At 37.0% G+C, this 20,445-nt stretch overlaps 2 protein-coding genes across 3 annotated transcripts in view; one reads left to right on the plus strand and one right to left on the minus strand.

The window, feature by feature from the left end:
• Window positions 1-210: 210 nt before the first annotated feature.
• On the plus strand, window positions 211-14,505 carry kcng2 (potassium voltage-gated channel, subfamily G, member 2). The gene is made up of 3 exons (XM_027006650.3): window positions 211-639; window positions 8,201-9,096; window positions 12,128-14,505. Exons 2-3 carry the CDS (start codon window positions 8,296-8,298, stop codon window positions 12,932-12,934), a joined length of 1,608 nt encoding a protein of 535 aa, XP_026862451.2. The 5' UTR covers window positions 211-639; window positions 8,201-8,295; the 3' UTR covers window positions 12,935-14,505.
• A 143-nt stretch (window positions 14,506-14,648) lies between these two features.
• slc66a2 (solute carrier family 66 member 2) overlaps window positions 14,649-20,445 on the minus strand; it is a 21,434-nt gene continuing 15,637 nt past the window's right edge. For both annotated transcript variants that reach the window (XM_035525305.2, XM_035525304.2), the window contains one exon: window positions 14,649-17,466. In XM_035525305.2, the coding sequence (XP_035381198.1) occupies window positions 17,259-17,466 (208 nt within the window). In that variant the 3' untranslated portion in view covers window positions 14,649-17,258. The remainder of the gene's footprint in view (window positions 17,467-20,445) is intronic.

Here is a 20,445-nt window from a genome sequence, read left to right on the forward strand (position 1 = left end):
CGATCTACTTTTTAAAATAAACATGTTTGCATAATACGTATTCAATGCGTCTTTTTAATAAATTAGCTGAAAGTGCGACTGCAATTTCGAAATGTGCCACTAGGGAGTACTCGTAAGGGGGGCTGAAACTGCAGGTCTGAAACGGTCTAAAGTTGCGGCGCTGCGGCTCTGCAATTGTGTCCTACTGGCAAACAAGGGGGCTTGCGCGTCTTTGCGCTTGAGCAGTTCAAACTCTGGCCGTGCTAAGTGTGCTGTGTAGTAAGCGATGTAAAACAGGACAACTTCTATATTAGGTCTGCTGCCGATATACTGACTCAAAAATAGCTTTAGAATATAAGGAAATTACCCGCCTGTGAGCATTTCTCTGGAAAAATGAGCTGTCTGTAAACTCAAACGAAGTGCGCTCTCTGTTGATTGCGAGTCGTGGACCTCTGTTTCTTTGGTGCTGTATGCTGAGGAACTTTAAGACGTGGTAGAACTTGTTTTTGCATATGGGTCAGTTCAAATGGGGGAAATCTGGGATAAACCAGAATCATACATATTGACAGTGTAAGATGCTGAAAAGGTTTTATTGCGTTTTTCGTACAAATCGAAACCGGGAGAGCAGACTACATGACTGGATTTATGTGAAGCAAATGGGTAAGTCCGTTGTATAACCATGCTTGTTTTCACCATCTAGTTCTATCTGTAGATTTGATTCCATCGTGCATTACATTTATCGTGCATGATATTTAAGCATAATGGATTTGATAAATGGCACTATACTGCTCTTAAATATCCTTCAAATATGTAAAGCATATCCAAATGTTTTTGAATAAAAGTGATTATTTGTGAAATTGCGGAGGAGTTTGAACGGTCAGATAGACTCATGGTTTTGAATCCATATTTCTGAATTCAAAGGTGCAGTGCTTATCCTTGTAACATTTTTGTTTAATAGCGTAGCGTCATTCCGTCGATCAAAATATGTGAGAAAAGTGCATAAGACTGTTATACGTAATAATATCGTTGATTTTTCCTCTTACAGATTGGGGTGTGTTCGACATTTGCAATTCATTAGTTGTGCATGACAGTTACTCTTCTGTTTAAAGTACCTGCAATCTGTGTCTTTTCAATCATAAAGAAAACATAAACAGCACAACTAACACCAGTGCAAATTTGGCAGTGAGACTGCATAGCTTTGAAAAAAGGATGGAAAATACAGTAAATTACTGCATTGCAGAACCCTGAAGTTCCCAAAACCTATGCCATACTTTATTGGTTACACCTTGCTGTCACCGTCCTTATTTAACTGGTCTTGTGCAGTAAAGAAAGTCTGAGAGCACACACCTAAGCAAATATTAGGAGAATAAAAATGATATTTATTCACACTAGTTCATTTAAACAAATCCAAATAAATTAACAACTGCAATTAAGTGCTTGTGTCTGATAGCTTCTCTTCAGTTTATACTACTGATGCTTTATGTCTGCCTCACTATAAATAAACATATACAACAAAACTGAATCTAGTGCAAATGTGGAGGTGAGAATCTTTTTGCTTGTCCAAAAGCAAACTGTTCACAAAACTAATACCATGCAGAAATTTGATTTGTGCAGTATGATTGGTTAGAGCAGCAGGAGTAAAGTGCTTGTCTGCAGGGCAATAACGACTATTTTAAAACTGGAAAGGGCAGTCATTACTCTACTTTAAAGACTCAACATCCACATTGTAAGAGCCACATCAGTCACCATGACAACATTATCAGTCAGTGCAGAAGGCATGTCTTTCCTGGGTCGAGAAGTCTACTCCCCTCCCCCACCCCAATGTATATACATACATACATGACTAACCAGTGAGACTAAACATTGCAAACCTGGAGTTAGGTTCCCTTAAATGTGTTACGTCACGCTGATACCAAAGAGTCCTATACTTATAAATGCCAAATAAATATCACCATGGGCAACGAGTAAGTATGGTGGCCGAGAAGTCCCGTTGCGATGCACATTACCCATCGCATTGCAGATTAAACATGCACTGCAAATACACAAAGCATATTCATCAAAATGACATGTGCTACAATTTACAAACATGATAAATGCTATATCAATTTAGAATACACCTTATTAAATATGACAACATGTGCTGAACATATTTGAAACACAGTGCAACTTCAGAAAACATTACAATTCCAGTCACAACACAGTGGAAGTGTTGATTCCAGGGGATGTGGAGAAGGGATGGATTCTTGGGAGACACAGCAACTGTGGCTAATGAAAAGTAATTCATATTTGCAACTACCGGTTTTATCATTGGAATATGGTACAGAATAAACAACTGACCTATTCGTGTTTCACATTCTTGCTTATTTAACCACTGCTATATTGTAAAGAACACAGCCTTAAAGGATGCTGATTTAAAAAAAAATCCCATTTAAAAATCCCATTTAACACAAATATAAATAACTATCTAGCTACATTCAGACTGTTACTAAAATAGTTCCATTCAACCTAATGAGAATATTATACAACTCAGTTTCTGTCTAAATACCTACATTAAAAATGTGTTATTCATTTCAAATCATATTTTGCATTTATGTAAAACATCACACTTCAGATAAGAATAAGATGAGTAACAATAAGACCAGGATGACCAACATGTCCAAACTTGTCATTGTAGCAGACCAGCTAAACCATCAAACGTGGAATGAAAATGTAGCCTATGCTGTACATTAGTAACACACTATGAATGTAGCTAGCTAACTAAATTATTTAGATAGGTAATTAAATAGGTATTTTTAAATAAGTATTTAGACAGGTATTTATTCTTTAAGGCTGTATTCTGTATAACCTTGCAACAGTAAATACACAAAAATGCATATCATGAACAAGTCATTTGTTCAATCTGTATCAGTCAAACCAACGATAAAATGGTAGTAATCACAAATATCATAATTTCTGAAGTTCCATGGGTTTTCGGAAGTTGCGTGCATAACTTAATTACCCATCCTAAGCAGGGGTGTCACAGTGGGGAAAATCAAGACTGTAAGACTAGACAGACCAACCTGTGCACTGCCTGGATTGACGACAAGAGAGACTATGATTCAGTGCCCTCACATGGATGCTTGAGGCTGTGTAACATCAACAGATTAAATGTTCCTAATCTTTGCAATGTTCCTGAGGTGGAGAAAGGTGGTCCTAGAAATATTATTTACATGAGCTTTGAATGAGGGACTGGGATCCATAATCACTTTAAGATCTTTAACTGTTAAAGAAGATGTGAATGGGAGACCACTGAGATTCATTGAGTTTTTAGAGAACAAGGTCTTAGCTGTTTGTGGGTCTAATAGAAGCACTTCTGTTTTGTTGGGATACCCCCCACCCCCCAATGGAGACATTGACTTTATATTTATCTTTTTCTTTATTGATGTCATAAAGACCATTGTTTGTATATAGATATAAAGTTGATGAGGTACCACAACCACCCTCCATCCCCCCACTCTTCCACAGGAGTGGTTACCTGCCTTTACTTCTGTTTTCCCATGTTTGTTCTGTTTCCATGGTTCCTTGTCTCCTCCCTCCATAGTTTCTAGCTGTTCCTGGTTTGTCTTTCATTTGTGTTCCTATTTAAGCTCTGTGTTCACATTCATACATTGCTGGTCATTCTCTTCTCTTCATAGTTATGCTTCCCTGGTTGTCTCGGTATTCGCTAGTAACGTCCTGGATTCTTTTTGTCTTCCTTTGTCTGGTCTGTAGCCCTCTGGTTGCCCCTTTGTTTCTAATTTTATTTCCCTAGCCTATTCTTGTGTTTTGTTCTCCTTCTTTTTTCCTGTTTGGTTTCCTAATTAGCTCCATTCTGTGTGTACCCCATCTCTTGTGTTTTTTTCAGATGTTCGTTTGTTTCAGGTGCATCTTAATCTTCTGTTAGTTGGTTTTGTTAGCTCTCTCATGTTCTTAGTTATATTTTGTAGTCATATGCTATATGCCCATTAACCTGTTTAGTCTTTCTGTTCATCTCTGTACTGTGAAATTCCTTTGCTTTATTTGATTTTTGTTCATTAAACTTGCTTTCGCTTGTTTTACTCTGTCTAGGAATGTTCTCGTTTCTGTCATGACTTGCTATGATTCTGGTTTTAACTAGCCTACCTGTACTCACTCATTCGAGCCGATGTGTTCGCCCTTAACCCCATTATATTCGTGTGGAAATATATCTAATACCAACATCTCAGACAACACCCAAAACTTTACAATGAATGTCTTGCACAAATCAAAAATGCGTGTAAAAATGCCCCCTCCATGACAATAAAACCCCAACAATTACTGATGCATTTGTGAATGTTACGCCGAATGAGAAATACAAACGGAAAACACAGATGCTGTCTCACATTACCTAGTGAGGGACATGGTGCACATGTATGCTGTCAGCGAAGTATATCAGAAACTAATTAATACACATAACTGAAGATATAAGTTACCTTTACGCAGCTGCTTTTCAGAAACTACTGACAGCAAATGCAAAGCTGAAGTTAACATGGCTAAAGTAGATGTTACTTGAAATGTGAGTCAAATGCAGACCTTTGGGCAATTTGAGTAATATAATTTGATGCTGTTGCAATACTACAAAAGTTTTAGAAATAACTGTATTTGTTGTAATTTAGAAACAGTATATCCTGTAATATTTTTGTTTGGACCAAAACTGTTCCTACACATCAACTTCTATTTTTAATTTACTTAGCTTATGTATGTATATAAATATAAATGTACATATAAAGTACATTAATACACTTAGTATTATGTACATTAAAACTGAAATGCTTGTGGAACAAATGAAAATTTAGATCTACTTTTAGTAAATAGCAGGTATAAAAATGGACTATTCCATTGCTATAGTACTTCACCTTCTTCACTGAGTAATGGCTTGTAAATTAGGCTGTTGAATGTCACCAGTGGCCACCCATTACCTGTACTCATTAGGGTATGTTTTGCACTATTAGCTCTAATTCGTACTCGTCAGTACTGTTTTGGCTGGTTGTGCCTGTTGAATTGGTGTTATCAGTGAGAGAGTTTTCTGAGGTTTTTTTTTTTTTTTGGCATAAACCTTTTTTTTTTTTTCTTCACATTGTGGTTTGAACTACCAAGGCAGTGTTCTAGGAAAGTAGTTTAGCTGTGCTAACTATTTGGAGAACCTTTACATTACCTTCTTCACATTGCCAAATGCGATTTTATGGAAGGAAGGAGCTCAAGAAGAGGAGAGAGTTGCTCATAAGTATACACATAAGAAGCACACGCCTTCAGAAAGCAGCGGGTTCCTTTTAAGATTACTAAGCACAGTCTGCTGCACCTCCTGACACAGAAGAGTTCTTTTCTTTTGCACAGAGCATACATGTGTGCCTTTCATCAGCTGTAGTCTGCTTGGTGTGTTTGAGTCTAAATACAAACAGGCAACAAGGGGGCAGATGGAAGACGATCATCAGTTGCTCGCAGCTGGTGTTAGATCTTCAGTGTCAATTTGGTGTGTCTCTACCCTAACACTCCTCGTTCAACGAGTCTAGGACTTGTGAAGGTGGTAATTAGACTGAAAGCAGGAGCAGAGTTTATGGCCACTCCTACCACCCCTGGCAAAAATTATGGAATCACCAAACTTACAGGATTTTCAGCCAATCTTTTTCTTCATAGGAAATATACAAATCACAGATATGAGCCAAAACAATTTTGACAAAAAAAATCACAATATGTTGTGCCTTTTCAGGCTTTTGTGGACTTCGCTAATGAAAACAATATTCTACTGGCTCCAACTTTACTGAGCAGCAGTTGATAGATCAGTTTTGCAGGATGCAGCCTTATCATGGACCAATTTTGAAAATTTCCACCCTACATTTTCATTTGGAATTAGGTTCCAGTCTGTTTGCTAACTGTGTCACTGAGTTGATATGCCTTTTTTTTTTTTTTTTTTTTGTGCTGTGGCAAGATGCACCATCATCCTGAAAATAACATCATCATCAATGGAATGTGCAAGTGCATTGACTGTTGAGACTGATTGTCACCCCTCTGATCATTTACCTTACCTGCAGCCCCATATAATAAACAAGTAGGGAAATCTTAATTTGCATGTTATTACATTGAGATATGCGACAAATTCAAAGACCGTGAGGTATGCAATTATGCAAGAATATTTTGGATTCTTTTTTTGTTATTGTTACTTTGACAAACTCCTTTGTCACTTGGCTAATGATGATTAAGCTTGGATGTTCAGTTTAGGTAGTTAAGAGAATTACAGAAATTGAAAATGCTATCCTGGTATCCCTGAAAAGGTCCAGCTTCAAGACAACCAGATGATGATCTCCTCCATCAACTGCTGGGTCATTGCAGGGTAATTCTAGTCCCCTAAACTAAGTCATGGGCTTAGTCAGCAAAAGCAATCCACCTTTAGTCTGGTCCAAACCCAAACACATGGCAAGTTTGAATTAAAAGGCCCTGTTGAAACCAAGTATGGCATAATAACTCCATTTCTATTTACAGTGGTTAATGACCATTGGGTAACTGTAAATCTTGGGCAACAGGTTAAGGAATCACCTGCTTTTACAGAATAATCAATCAATAATCAGTGTAATCAAAAATTTTTTTTGTTTTGTTTTAATCATGCTTGGTTCACCATAAATGAACCACCATAAATGAATAATTTCTGTTATGTTAATTTTCCTTTTGTTATAGCGGTTTTCTTTAATGCAATGTTTGATAAGGTACCACCTCTTATTTTATAATTTCAGTGCATTTTCTAGTTGCTGATTATCACTGAATTAATATTTATCGACTAAAACGTGGTCTGCGGGTGATGTGTTTAATTTTGGTATAGGCTTTAATGACTATATTAAAGAACTTGTCACTTATGAGTTGATACTAAATTAATATCTGTTAAAATTAACTATTAATCAATCATTAATTACACTTTCCCTGGAATCTGGGTGATAACAATTTAATTTCCAATTTATTAAAGTGTTCATACTGCTACATCAGTGTAGCTAGCTGTAGTCTGTAACTTCATCTTGTCAAAATGTGTATAAAGTGGGAGTAAAAGTGAGCTGTGTTCCACTAAGGTTGCTAGGTAGTCAGTGGTTAGTAATGTTAGCATGTTGTGGTAGGGGAAAATGTCGAGTCAAGTCAAATTTATTTATATAGGGCTTTTTACAACAGATGTTGTCACGAAGCAGCTTTATAAATGACCGAGTCCAAGCCCCCAGTGAGCAAGCCAAGGATGACAGTGGCAAGGAAAAACTCCCTAGAGCACGAGGAAGAAACCTTGAGAGGAGCCAAGACTCAAAGGGGGGCTCATCCTCCGCTGGCTGACAACAGACACCACAATAGTAACAATATAGACAACAAGGGGCAGAATAAGTAGTGAAAGAGAAAAAATTTAAAAAAAAAAAAAAAAAGCAATTTATGTCTGGTCATGGTGGTGTGCGTGTGTATGAACCCATCCCGCAAGAGAACGTCCATTAAGGGCAACAGAGAAGTATTTGGCTGGGGTGGAGGTGCGGTGGGCTACAGGAGGAGACATCAGGAGGTGAAGGGAGTAGGCATGGCAGCTGAGACGGGTTGAGGCTCAGTAACATCATGACATCAGCTTTCCCATTTATGACGATTATGAACCAATCATTGGGGTAAAGGGCAGATATATATAGTAACAGACAAATTATACATTATATTTACCAACTGAAGAAAAATGATTACTCAATATATCTACTAAAACAACTACTGCACTTGTTTTTATATCCTTTGGAAATACAATGCATTTAAATTTACATTTACAGCATTTAGCAGATGCTTAGCTGCTTGCTCCATGGAAAAGGAAAATGCAAGGCTGGGTTTTTTTTTTAAACTTATTTACATACAAACACACATATGAAAATAACATCCATGTGTATATTTTCCTTATGTGTATTCTCTCTGACAGAGAGATCTAAGTCTAAGGATCTCTGATCCTTAGACTCTTTCCTTAAACAATGTACTTAAAGTATTCAAACCTCTTGTATTTCCCATTGAAGTCTCCCATACAGTGCTCTGTAGAGATTTCAAAACAGTAAGGCTTGAGTTCACACTGGTGATTGCTGTGGACATCAAACTGACTAACAGCCAAAAATCTGTAGGCATTTGTTGATGAATTCAGATATTGTAAATGGTGGCGAAGGTTTAACATGAAATCCTAATTTTAATCTTTCTGCTCACTTAGAGAATCAGTACGGAGTGTGGAGGGGTCATTGCCAGCTGGTGAATTCAATTCTCTGATTCATATAAGTGTGTGGCCCAGCTGGCTGAGCAGCAGAGATGTACCAGGAGGTGGCCTTCCTTGCAGGCAACACTGAACATCAGTTTACCACCTTTAACTTCAACCCTTTAGAAAATCCTTTGGAAATTAGCACCAAAAAGGGCATCTTCTACAAACGTGCCCAACATCTTCTGAGGCCTTTCTGTCAAGATGAAGAAATTCAATGTCAAACAGCTTTTACAGATGAAACTCTCTCAACTGACAATACCGCCATTATTAATGTCGGTGGTATCCGTTACCGAATCCCATGGTCAACACTTGAGGAGTTCCCGCTGACACGGCTGGGGAAGCTGCACAACTGCAGCAGTGCAGAAGAAATCCTAGATTTGTGTGATGACTATGATGCAAGATGTAATGAGTTCTTTTTTGACCGCAGCCCAAGTGCTTTCCGTTCCATTGTGACATTCATGGCTGCTGGTAAGCTCCGACTTCTGCGGGAGATGTGTGCTTTGTCATTCCAGGAAGAGCTGTTGTACTGGGGTGTGGAGGAGGCCAGCCTGGAGTGGTGCTGCCTGAGAAAGCTGCGGTACAGACAGGAGGAGCAACGCGAGCACATGCGACAGGAGGAGGAAGACACTGAGCTGGTGTTACCCCAATCCTGTGAGGAGGCACGGGGAGCCAGGGCCCAGCAAGAGGGTTTGCTGGCTGGATGCATGCGCCAGCTAAGGGACATGGTGGAGAACCCGCACTCAGGTCTGCCAGGGAAGATCTTTGCCTTCTTGTCAGTGGTGTTTGTAGTCATCACTGCGGTTACTTTGTGTACTAGTACCATGCCAGACCTAAGAGAAGAGGAAGAAAGGGTAAGTGTAGGCTTACCCACTTTGCACTGTTTTCTCAGGTATCTGAGACATAAAGCAATCATTATTAAGAGACAGGTGTATGTATGCTGCACAAATTTTCATAATTTTGTTATTCATAGTGTTTTATGTGCCTGTATTATCATTCAGTTTTCTGAAGACAAATATTTGTTGTGGGGGAATCATAATTATATCTTTGGTGTTTTTCTCTCAGCACACACTGCTTGTTAAACAAAAAGACAAAAAAAAGTTAACTAGCTCCTGGATGACACCAATAAAGGCAGATCAAGAAAAATCCTATAACTGCTCAATCAAAGCTACATGGGGCAATAAGTGGAGATAGGTTAAGGAATGCACAGGGGTCTGATCAAAAAATCACTCTATTTCTTTTAAAACAGTGTGCAGACCTGTTTTTTAAGAATGACATTTTGAAGTCTAACTTTCTTTTAGTGGGGAGTAGTCAGACCCTTCTAATCCTTCAGAGAAACAATAACAAAACTGATGGAAAAATAATACAGCGCTTTTACAACAGCTGCAGTTCACAAAGCAGCTTTACACATGTCCGAATCCAAGCAGCCAGTGAGAAGCCAAGGGCGACAGTGGCAAGGAACAACTCCCTAGAGCACGAGGAGGAAACCTTGAGAGGAGCCAACACTCAAGGACGGGGCCCATCCTCCTCTGGCCAACAATGGACACTACAATATTAACAATATAAACAATAAAGAGCAAACATATTTAGTTTTAAAAAAGTAATATAAAAACTCTATTGATACAGGCTACATATTCTTGGTTACTATAAGGAACACTTTTATCTGAGTGTAACTAATCAAAACTGCTCATTAGTATCTGCAGGGACTCTGCTGTGAATGTGCCCATTCTGGTGACATTCTGAAAAGTTCTGTGATGTAAGCCTATTAGCAAAATGGCAGGAAATCTGACCAATGAAACTTGATTTTCACAATGGAATTTCCTTATAGCAGCCATGCATTCTGAAGGAGTAAAACGTCAATTTCGAATGATGACTACAAAGGAGACATTATGACATGCCTAATTGAAAAGACTGTTCAAGGCTACCTTTTAATGATTTCTCAATAATTCAATGAGTTCGGACAACTTCATCTATAGCCAGAATGGAAAAATAGCCCAAAAGGAAAAGATATTAGCTTCTAGGGGTGTTGTGATATACCAGTATTGACAATACCCATCATATTTTCAAATATTTGAATATTTTGAATATTTTCATATTTTTTATATTTTACTAATATAATGTTAATAACACATAATATTGTAAATAATAAAGCAAATGTTTTCTTTACTGGACACCATATGATTTTCATACAACTGAGTCATGTTGTGGTCTGAAATAATACAGGAAATAACAAAAAAATATTATATAATTTACCACTGGTTAGTATTGCCGATTTGAAGATCATTATCTTAGCATATTATTAGCAGTCTACCACTTAGCTTACCAGATCACATCATAGGCTAATATCAATACCAGAACTGCATCATAGGCTAATGTAAGTACCAGATAAACATTTAAGCAATAAACATTTAACTCTAACGACATACACTGCTGTTTATATAGTGTCTATATATTATATAGTAGCTAGACATCAGTTATTTACTTTAGGTCATGTATGTCTACAGTTGCATATTCACATTACTCTTTTTTACTGATATCCGGAAAAGATGAATACAAAGCAATAGCTCAGGTAAAAAGCAGGAGAATGAACCCAATATATAAACTATTTTTATTCATGCTGAATTGATCGATATAAAAAGTCTAAATTAAGTCTTATTTGTAGAGAAAAATCCAAATTAAGTCTTTGAATAAGCAGTCTGAATTAATTATGATGCTGTCAGGCTTTAATAAGTGTGGGAAGCCTTGGAGACCACCTATAATTGTCTTCACTCCTCCATGGGAATAATTAAAACAATGTGGGGGCAGACAATTCAAATCACTATAAAATCACTGGAGCTGTCACTTCCTGCCAATTTATTTTTTTTGTAACATTTTCACACACTGAACCTGAACTCTGCAAAATAATATCTAATCTACTGAAGATCATGAATATTTACTGGTATGTTCTTTCCCAACATGATTCTGCTTTTTCATATTAAATCCATCAGCTGTAGAACAGCTACCAACTATGCAGGTAATCCTGTTGCAGTGTTTTTGTTTAAAGCAGATGTGCGTTCTGAGAAAGGGTCAGCGAGGTTATGCTCAAGTGGGTAACTGTCTACCTTCAATCTGATACTGTGTAAAAGCACTGTGAATGAAATGGAGGAAAGAAAAATGCACTTAGTGAAAAAGCTTTCCATTGAAGGACAACAATAAAGCAGCACACCATGCTCATTTGCCAGGTGCAGAGCTAATGACAATTTTCTTTACCAAAAACGGAAATATGCTTTGTCCATTGTGCATATATATACACCTAATAAAACAGACCTGGACAATCACACACACACACAGGTTTACCATGTATTTTGGTTTACAATTGCATGCATTTTACAACTGTAAATGAACAAAAGACTGCATTCAATCCTTTAAATATCATCAGAAAAAAGGTTGTTTTGAATTCTTCCAGTAACATATTTATGTTTTTTCTCTCAGTTTATGAAATGAAAATAGTCATTTCAGTAAATCTATGGTTTACTGAGATTAAATGGACCATAAATAACATACCCAATATTTAGGTATGACCAACTGACCTCCTCCCATTGATTTCTTGTTTGTGTTCCTCACTGTATAGTTTGACACCGATGTCTAGTTATGCTGCTGTGAAAATAATTGTTGTCTTTCATAGTGAACATAGAAATATTGTATGTAAATTGAAAAATTATTAATTTCTTCACATCAAGAGCTTGTTGATTCCAAGAGAATCTGTTCATTAATCAGACACAGGTTAAGGGTTAAGTCCAGTCAGCTAATTTGGGAGCAATGAAAAGTTATAAAATGGAAGAGAAAGAAATCAAAATAGAGCACAAACACCAAATACTTATCCACCCTCCCTTATGTTCTCTCTAGGGTGAGTGCTCCCAGAGATGCTACAATATCTTTGTCCTGGAGACGGTCTGTGTGGGATGGTTTTCCTTCGAATTCCTGCTGCGCTTCATCCAAACACAGGACAAATGTATATTCCTGCGCACACCACTCAACATCATTGACATAGTGGCCATCCTACCCTACTACATCACTCTGATTGTGGACTCTGTGTCAGTGAGCAACCGACCTACTGCCTCAGGAAACAATTTGGAGAAGGTGGGCTTGGTGCTGCGTGTCCTGCGAGCTCTGCGGATTTTCTATGTGATGCGATTAGCGCGTCATTCTCTAGGTCTGCAGACGCTGGGGCTGACCATACGCCGTTGCACGCGTGAGTTTGGCCTGGTACTGCTCTTCCTATGTGTTGCCATGGCACTGTTCTCTCCTCTAGTCTTCTTGGCTGAGAGCGAGATGGGTGCCAAGCAGGAGTTTACCAGCATCCCTGGCAGCTACTGGTGGGCTGTCATCTCTATGACGACAGTTGGATATGGTGACATGGTGCCTCGCAGTATTCCAGGACAGGTGGTGGCACTGAGTGGCATCCTGAGTGGAATTCTACTCATGGCATTTCCAGTCACATCCATATTCCACACATTTTCCCGCTCCTACCTGGAGCTGAAGGAAGAGGAAAGTCGTGCCAAGTCCCAAAACAGCGAGGACTCGCAGGATACAGACAGCTCCCTCCATGGAATCACTGAACACACTGTAGTTGCCAGCGCACTCCATCACAGATCTGTAACTATGGCAATTCCAGTGGCTCCAGAGGTTAGGCAGTCACCTAATAATCACTAAAGAAAACAGAAAATATAGGAAGTAGAGAAAGGATGCCTGCTTACAAGTGCCTACTAAAGGTACTGGGGCAGTAGAGCCAAAGGTATGATTGAAAATATGGGCAAATATGAGGAAAACGTATGTCACTGTTTACTTTTAACTGTGTGTGTGTATGAATATGAATTTTTCCAAATTGAAATGTCAAAAATGACATTATATAACCATATTTATCTTCCTTTAGGATGCCTGTTTTCTGCAATCAGTTTTTGTTTGTATTGAGGATTTCTGATTTCTGTATGTCTTCACTAACAGCTAGTAACAACTGAAAAATATGTATGCACAGAGAATTTCTGTGCTTTATGTGTTGTTTTAAAACTATATTAGCAGTAAATAGTTTAAATATTAGAAATAAGAAAATAATGAGACTTCAGTGGCTTATAACCATTGGGGCATACTACTGGTCAGCAGCATAAAACTGGGAATCTACAATTGCATTCACCATGTGATAGAATGGACAGAGTGGAATTAAGTCAATTGAAATCTGTGTTTACACATGCAAAGCACACCTCTAAGCACATATTAGTGGCAGACCAACTATTGACACTTTGCTCTGTTTCAAAAAGACTGCTAAATTGTTTTGCATCCACCTTTACAGCACAAAGAGCTGTTTATGACTTTAAAACATTAGGTACTGCATAGATCATTTTCAATAAGAAAATAATATTTTCATGTAGGTTTTCTCTAGACTCAGGATCCTTTTAAATACTCTGGAGTAGCACAAACGTCCAGATTTTTCATACATCAATAGGATATGTATTTCTAAATGGCCAGTGTAACAAGGTCTATTGTCATTTTCACTATTGTTCAACATGCCATTTACAATTCTAGCTATATTCAGTATTGCTGTACAAGCTAAAAAAAAAATTCCAATATAATAGCGTAATAAAACACTGAAAATGAAAAACATTAAGTACATTTATGTATCTTAAACCACATGCATTTTGGTAGCATAGTGCATTATTCAAACAGCATTGTTTGATGTTAATTGGTCAAATATAAAGTATTTTGTTTCGAGTTCCCTTGCTGGAATTATGTTCTTGAAAACAACTGACCTTTCATCAAATGCAACCACTTACATTACATCCCACTGTGGGAACTCTCACAAAACACACAAAACATCTAGCATCTTCAATTAGTACAATTAATAAGCAGCTTAACACAGACCTTTTTTCATTCTTTTTTAATTAATTATTTTTTTTCAAAAATAGTGAATTTTAGTACTTATTTTATTCATTTTACCATTGGTTTTACTGCATTTCAGCTAATCTTTCTTTTATTTGCTACTTCCTTTGATCTGAATTTTAAAGTATAAAAGGTGCTATACAAATAGATTAATTAACTAAATCAAATTGTATTTCTATTATTATTATTACTACATACTGTGGCAAACCACAAGGCTACCAATATAAGGCCAGAGTAGCATCTATTATGTATTCTGCCTTGTTAACAAACAGATAGCCTTAGGAACTGAATCATAACCTCTCAAAATTGAAATGAAAGGGCATTGCATATACTAGATCATGTGAGCTTATATAATTTTTTAAAATTATAATTGTGGACTTGGCCCTACTGCAGAAATATAGGACCAGACATTCTCTGTAAGCACTATGTTCACAAAGGACAATACAGGTTCTGCCAATACAAATGCTGGGATAATGTAAACAGCCACAAAGAATACAAACTTGTATCCTATTTTAATAAGAACTATTAGTCTATTCACCACGCATACACCATTTAGCAGACTGCAACAATCTGACCATGCAGTAAACTTATTTTTAGTGAGATAAAACCAAAATAAAGCCATAAAAATGTAACATTCTAGCCAAACAGCAAAACCATGTATAGGGAATTAAATACGTGTTCAACAATCTTTTGATGAAGTCTGACAAAGATTGTAAATGAACCATTAAAGTTGCTTAAAGTCATTCATGTTGTACTATAAAGTGCTGATTATTTTGAAGTAAATATACTAAAAGGCCACCTGTTTAGCTATATATAAAATTTAAAAGCATGTAAACTGTTGCTCTCTGATTACAAATGCAATGAATACACATAAAAAAAGGCGACTGGATTTAACATAAATTATGCTAAATGTACACTTAAAGCCCATCAAGAAACATTTTGCATATTATCATGGCGGAATATGGCTAAAATAATTATACATTTCACATATGAAATTCATACATTTCATAATACAGAATGTTGACAATAATTGTTTGGAAAAGCTAAAATGGTGTTGAAAACCATTTTGTATTAAAATACAAAAATAAACAATGACTGCCCAAAAAGAACATCCAAGCTTTTCAACATAAATAACTTATACATATGCAAAACATAATTCTGATATGATTTATGAATACAAATGTAAGAAAAATAACATATTACTTGGATCAGCATTTTGTTGGAGTACACAGTATACAAACTGTTTTTTTAATGCATAAAACAAGGACAATGAGCAGTAACAGAGATAAAGGTGCATCATACATGAATACATAACTAACCAGTCCTATACCTTCGCAGAAACCCACTGTTGATAATATAGTCACATTTTCATCTGAGAGTCATTCTTTGGTGGACCAGGATTGGGCAGTCATTTTATGGTAGTATGATTATGTTGGACCTTTGTCCAATCCTTTTTTGTCGATTATGACCAAAATCTAAAAATACCACTTAAGTACATTAAAGTACATTAATGTACTAAAGTACATTAAGTGCTACAATGTGTTTAAATAATTGAGTGGCACTGACACAGAAATTGTATATTAATTATTACCTAGTGCACAACAAAACATTTGGTTTGCTTTGGCACTAGCAAACAATAAAGTCAGATAACAAGAACTGTGTATGATTCAGATTTCTTAAAAAATCAGCATACAGAAGAGTCCCCAAAATGCCTTGTGTTTAACATCAGCCTAGAAAATACAATGAAATTACAGAACAAAATGAAAATGTCTAGATGACAATATGCTGTATCCCATTGTGTTCAGTTTCAAATTTAAGTTCTTCAAGCACCCAAGCTTTCCCTACAGATCCATATAAGAACACTGCTTTTAAAATGCCCAGTATAGCAGAAATGGCATCGTCTTCTGTACAAATGCATTTCAAAAGGGAATATATTGCTATTTCACACCAGTCAAAATAACTTTTTGTACCGATATCACTTATCACTGGACTATTTTAAAACTACTCAGAATAATCAAATCTGACTTAGAAGGTAGAACAAAAATGTATTATAATGAAAAATTACATACAATTCTACTGAAGTGATTCAGGAATATCAGCCTTGAACTTTTACCCACTAAATACCTTTTTAAAATCAATATTCACCACATATTCAATAACTCATAAGAGTGCATAATAATATTACTCACTATGAGCATGCCTTACTACAACACTTCAAATAGCACCTTCATTTAGCACTCAAAGAACAGTATATATTTGAACCTTTGGCCCCAGATTACATCATGATTAAGGGTTTAAAACTCAAATGATAATCAGCAATATCATCCAGAGATAGTACCCAAAACAACATGATGTCGCTCAGATGGTCCTGCAGTTGAAATGACTGTACTACTAAATGACTAATTCACATAAGAGGATGCAAAGGGATGATGCATTCCTCATATTAATCTTTAAAGCATGTGGGATATTTTTTCTTTTGGAGTATTGGTTGTAAAAGAATATTCCCAGTTTCTGCAAGCCAATTATAAAGGGAGTGTTTTTGAACACAGCATGAGTTACAACTCAACACATTCATAGCAAACAGAAGTCATACCAGCAAGACACAAACCCATTTAGTTTCTAAGCACTAAATGGCTAATCATCAACAAACAATATAACAATGGTGAAATATACATCAATTGTTTGTCAGTCCAGTGGGAAAAGCTGTTTTAAAAATACATTACTACTTCTGTGAAAGTAAACCAGCCCTTTTTTGTATCTAAGGCAGACATTTTTATTCTCAATAATTATTGTCCTGGACTCATATACAAAAAATACAGCTTCTGACTATAAAACAGTAGCTGAGCAGTGAGGTCAGAATCTTGTGTGGCATAAATACATGTACAGAGCCTGTGTGCATGCAGTCATTCACCCATGAACATGTAACCTTCTGTAATACGCAAGCATACAATAAATAAGAATCCATCAGTTCAGCGATGAAACATGAAAAGTGACAAAAGTCCAGGTCATCGTCAGGCAACAGTCTTCCCAAACTCAGACATTTTAAATGTTAAGAGTTTGTATGCCCATGCCTGCTGTGGATGCTTCTTGTGAATACAGTGTCTTACAGTGCCTTAGCGCTTGTGGTGTGTGTGGTGTGTGAAGCAGGTTTCTGTGGGTATCGGCTGTAGTAGTACACCTGGGAGAGGATGGCGATGTCCACACACACCTGCAACAAGCCACAGATCCAGAACTGCATAGGAGCCTGAGTTACCATGAAATAACCTGTTTTAAAGGTGTCTCCACTTGTCCACATCAACACCATTTTGATGCTAGAAAGAGAGAAGAAAGAAATATTATGGCACATTTTTCACTTAGACCGATTTCCATTTGTAACAAACAAAAATGTTTTAAGATTGTTTTGAAAGATGAGGAAATGAAGTTTCCTTGTTCTTTACAAAACCACCACTGAGGAACATTAACTCTTATTACGATCAAATTGCATGTTAGATAATAGCATATAAAGCAGTTTTAATTAGTGAGCTGCATAATTTATCATTGGCTAGCCAGAGATTGCAGACACGGCTCAGCTTATCACATATAGCGATCGTAGTGTCACAATCTAATAACAGCTTTATATGGCTGCAACTATAATGATCAACTTGCAGTTATATTTTAGTGAGGAACAGCTGCCTGTCTGTGTTAAAACACATCTGAGGAAGTTCTTTGCACTTCTATTTCACTGCTACTCTTTTTCTGGTCTTTGTGATCTCATCACATGAAATCAGTGTGTAAAACACGATGTTTAAGCATGCTGCCTTATTTTGGAAAAAAATGTTTCAAACATCTGTATCAAATAATAGGTAGGTCAAAATTGTTTTGTTTTTTTCACAACATATGGCAAATAACCACATGGCAAGGATTCCTCTTATTTTATGGCTTGGAAAATAAACAGCACAAACAAATTCAAATAAAACTTCTGAAAAGGCTAAACTGTTTAGCAGGAATTCATCATCATGACTTGTTTTTACAGAACATGAAGCTGTGTGGAGCCACAGGACAGTGTTGTTATGGCAACCTAATGGAGTTTGAACAGGTGCATTTCTTCTTGTAGACCGCTTCTTTAAATTGATCATCTCAAAAGAAGAAACAGAGCATCAGACTGATGGAGGAAAAAATAAATCTCAAAACTGTCCATTCTAAAAAAATTATAACCTGTAACAAATTTGTCAGCCCTCAGGATCCTGGGTGCATTGAACTGTGGGTGACAGCTCAATGCTGCTCAATGAAAATGTTTAAAAAGTGACAATTACAGTATTATAATTAATTATTATCCATAATTTTTTAAAGTCAAAGCCCCCAATGAGGAAGCCAAGGGCGACAGTGGCAATGAAAAACTCCCTAGAGCACGAGGAAGAAACCTTGAGAGGAACCAAGATTTAAAAGGGGGGGGGGGACACACCATCCTCCTCCGTCTGACAACGGACGCTACAATAGCAATACTCTCTCACACGCACGCGCGCACACACACACACACATACAGTCCTTCTTCAGTGTTACATTTTAACGTATGCAAATATCCCAGCAAAATCTATATAAATAAGAACGAGTCTTAGGACGCCTATTATATTGTAAAATAACCACATCAAAAAAAAGTGCCACCCAGCTGTAGGCATCTTGGCAGCCTCTCTGACTAGTTTATTCCTAGTCTTCTTATCAATTTTAGAGGGATATCCTGTTCTTAGTAATGTCACTTATGTGCCATATTTTCACCACTTATTTATTTTTGTTTTTACAATGTTCTATGATATGTACAATGCCTTGGATTTTTTATAACTCTCCTAATTAATATTTTTCAAAAATGACATCCTGTACCTGCTTTGTAAGTCCTGTGTGATTATATTAAAGATTATTACATCAACTGCACTGCAAACAATCAGAGGGATCAGCAATAACCCAGCGGAGCAAAATGGTCAAGTATGGTCTGTAGATCAGCAAGATGGCAAGGTTATGGCCTGCTGCACTCCCATTAGCTGAAGCTTACTTGCTTGGGCACCCAAACAGCAACACACTGCAGTAGTCTAATATAGAAGATGCTAAACCATGCATTACTTTCTCATTATTATGTTGGGTTAGTATATATCTTGTTTAGGATATTTCTCTTAAATTATATGCTGTTTAACAGATTTTACCTTACATTTTAATGAAAATGCTTACCTACTGTACTCAACAAGACTTCACAGTGGCTGTTGGAGACAGTGTCAAAGTAAAAAGCGATGCATGCTGTCAGAGACAGAGTAAATAGTGATACATGCTGAGCAGGGACAAGCTGACATCCAAGGAGAAGTGTTATGCAACAGACTCTATGCTTCCCTACTATGCTAACTGCCACTACAAACCACCAATGGCTGCTTATGTTCCCAAACCAAATCTGGAACGCTTTCTAGTGCAGGAGGAACAAACACCCACACAGCAAAGCAGAGCTGCTACAGGATACAAAGGGACAGCACTGAAAGGATGTGGAGTTCAACTAAAAGGATGTGGTGAACCTGATGCACAACTAAAATCACCTCTTCCTATAAACTTGAAACCACACAGTATGTGAAGTATAAAGTGTTTCAAGTCTTAAAACTCCCAGCATGTGAAAAAGCAAGCAACAATTAGTGTTTTACAGTGTGTACAGTGCTTATATTTTGATGCAGTGAGAGAAAAAAAACACCCGAGTTGAGTATTCCTCATCAAAGCTTCAAATAACATCATACTTGCATCCCCACCAAAACAAACAAACAAACAAAAACATACTTGTTTATACCGAGCTAGATATTCCCAGTAAATCAGTGTGACTTTAAGTATTATGAATGAACACCAGTGTCATAATGAACAGTGTGTTTTTTTGTATGCACTAGTAGGTGAGGTAGTTTTACTGCATTTGTGTCCAAAGAATCTTTACAGGGATCTGGGCCTGAACCCATAATGAAAAAAAAAAAAAAAACAAAAAAAAAAACAAAACTCCCCAAGAAGCTTGTAAAATTCCAAGCTCCCTTTACCTCTGGCCTTTCATTTGAGCCGCATTTTTCAGATATTTGTTTGATGTGCTGCCTGATTAAGGTCTGTCCTTTTGTGTTGCTTCCTTTCTTTCTATCCTACTCTTTGATCCAGCAGGTTTCTCTCTCTCCAATTTGCCTTCCTCTTGCGCTCATTCTTCCCTCCAGTCTGAAATGTATTTCTATATGAGTATTTCTGGATTTTCTGTGATGCAGCGCAGGGGATAATGGTTAAAGTGAAGAAATATCCATTTTCACACCAGGAGT

This window comes from Electrophorus electricus, chromosome 6 (genome assembly GCF_041902795.1).
Source record: "Electrophorus electricus isolate QZ-2024a chromosome 6, ASM4190279v1, whole genome shotgun sequence".
NCBI lineage: Eukaryota > Metazoa > Chordata > Actinopteri > Gymnotiformes > Gymnotidae > Electrophorus > Electrophorus electricus.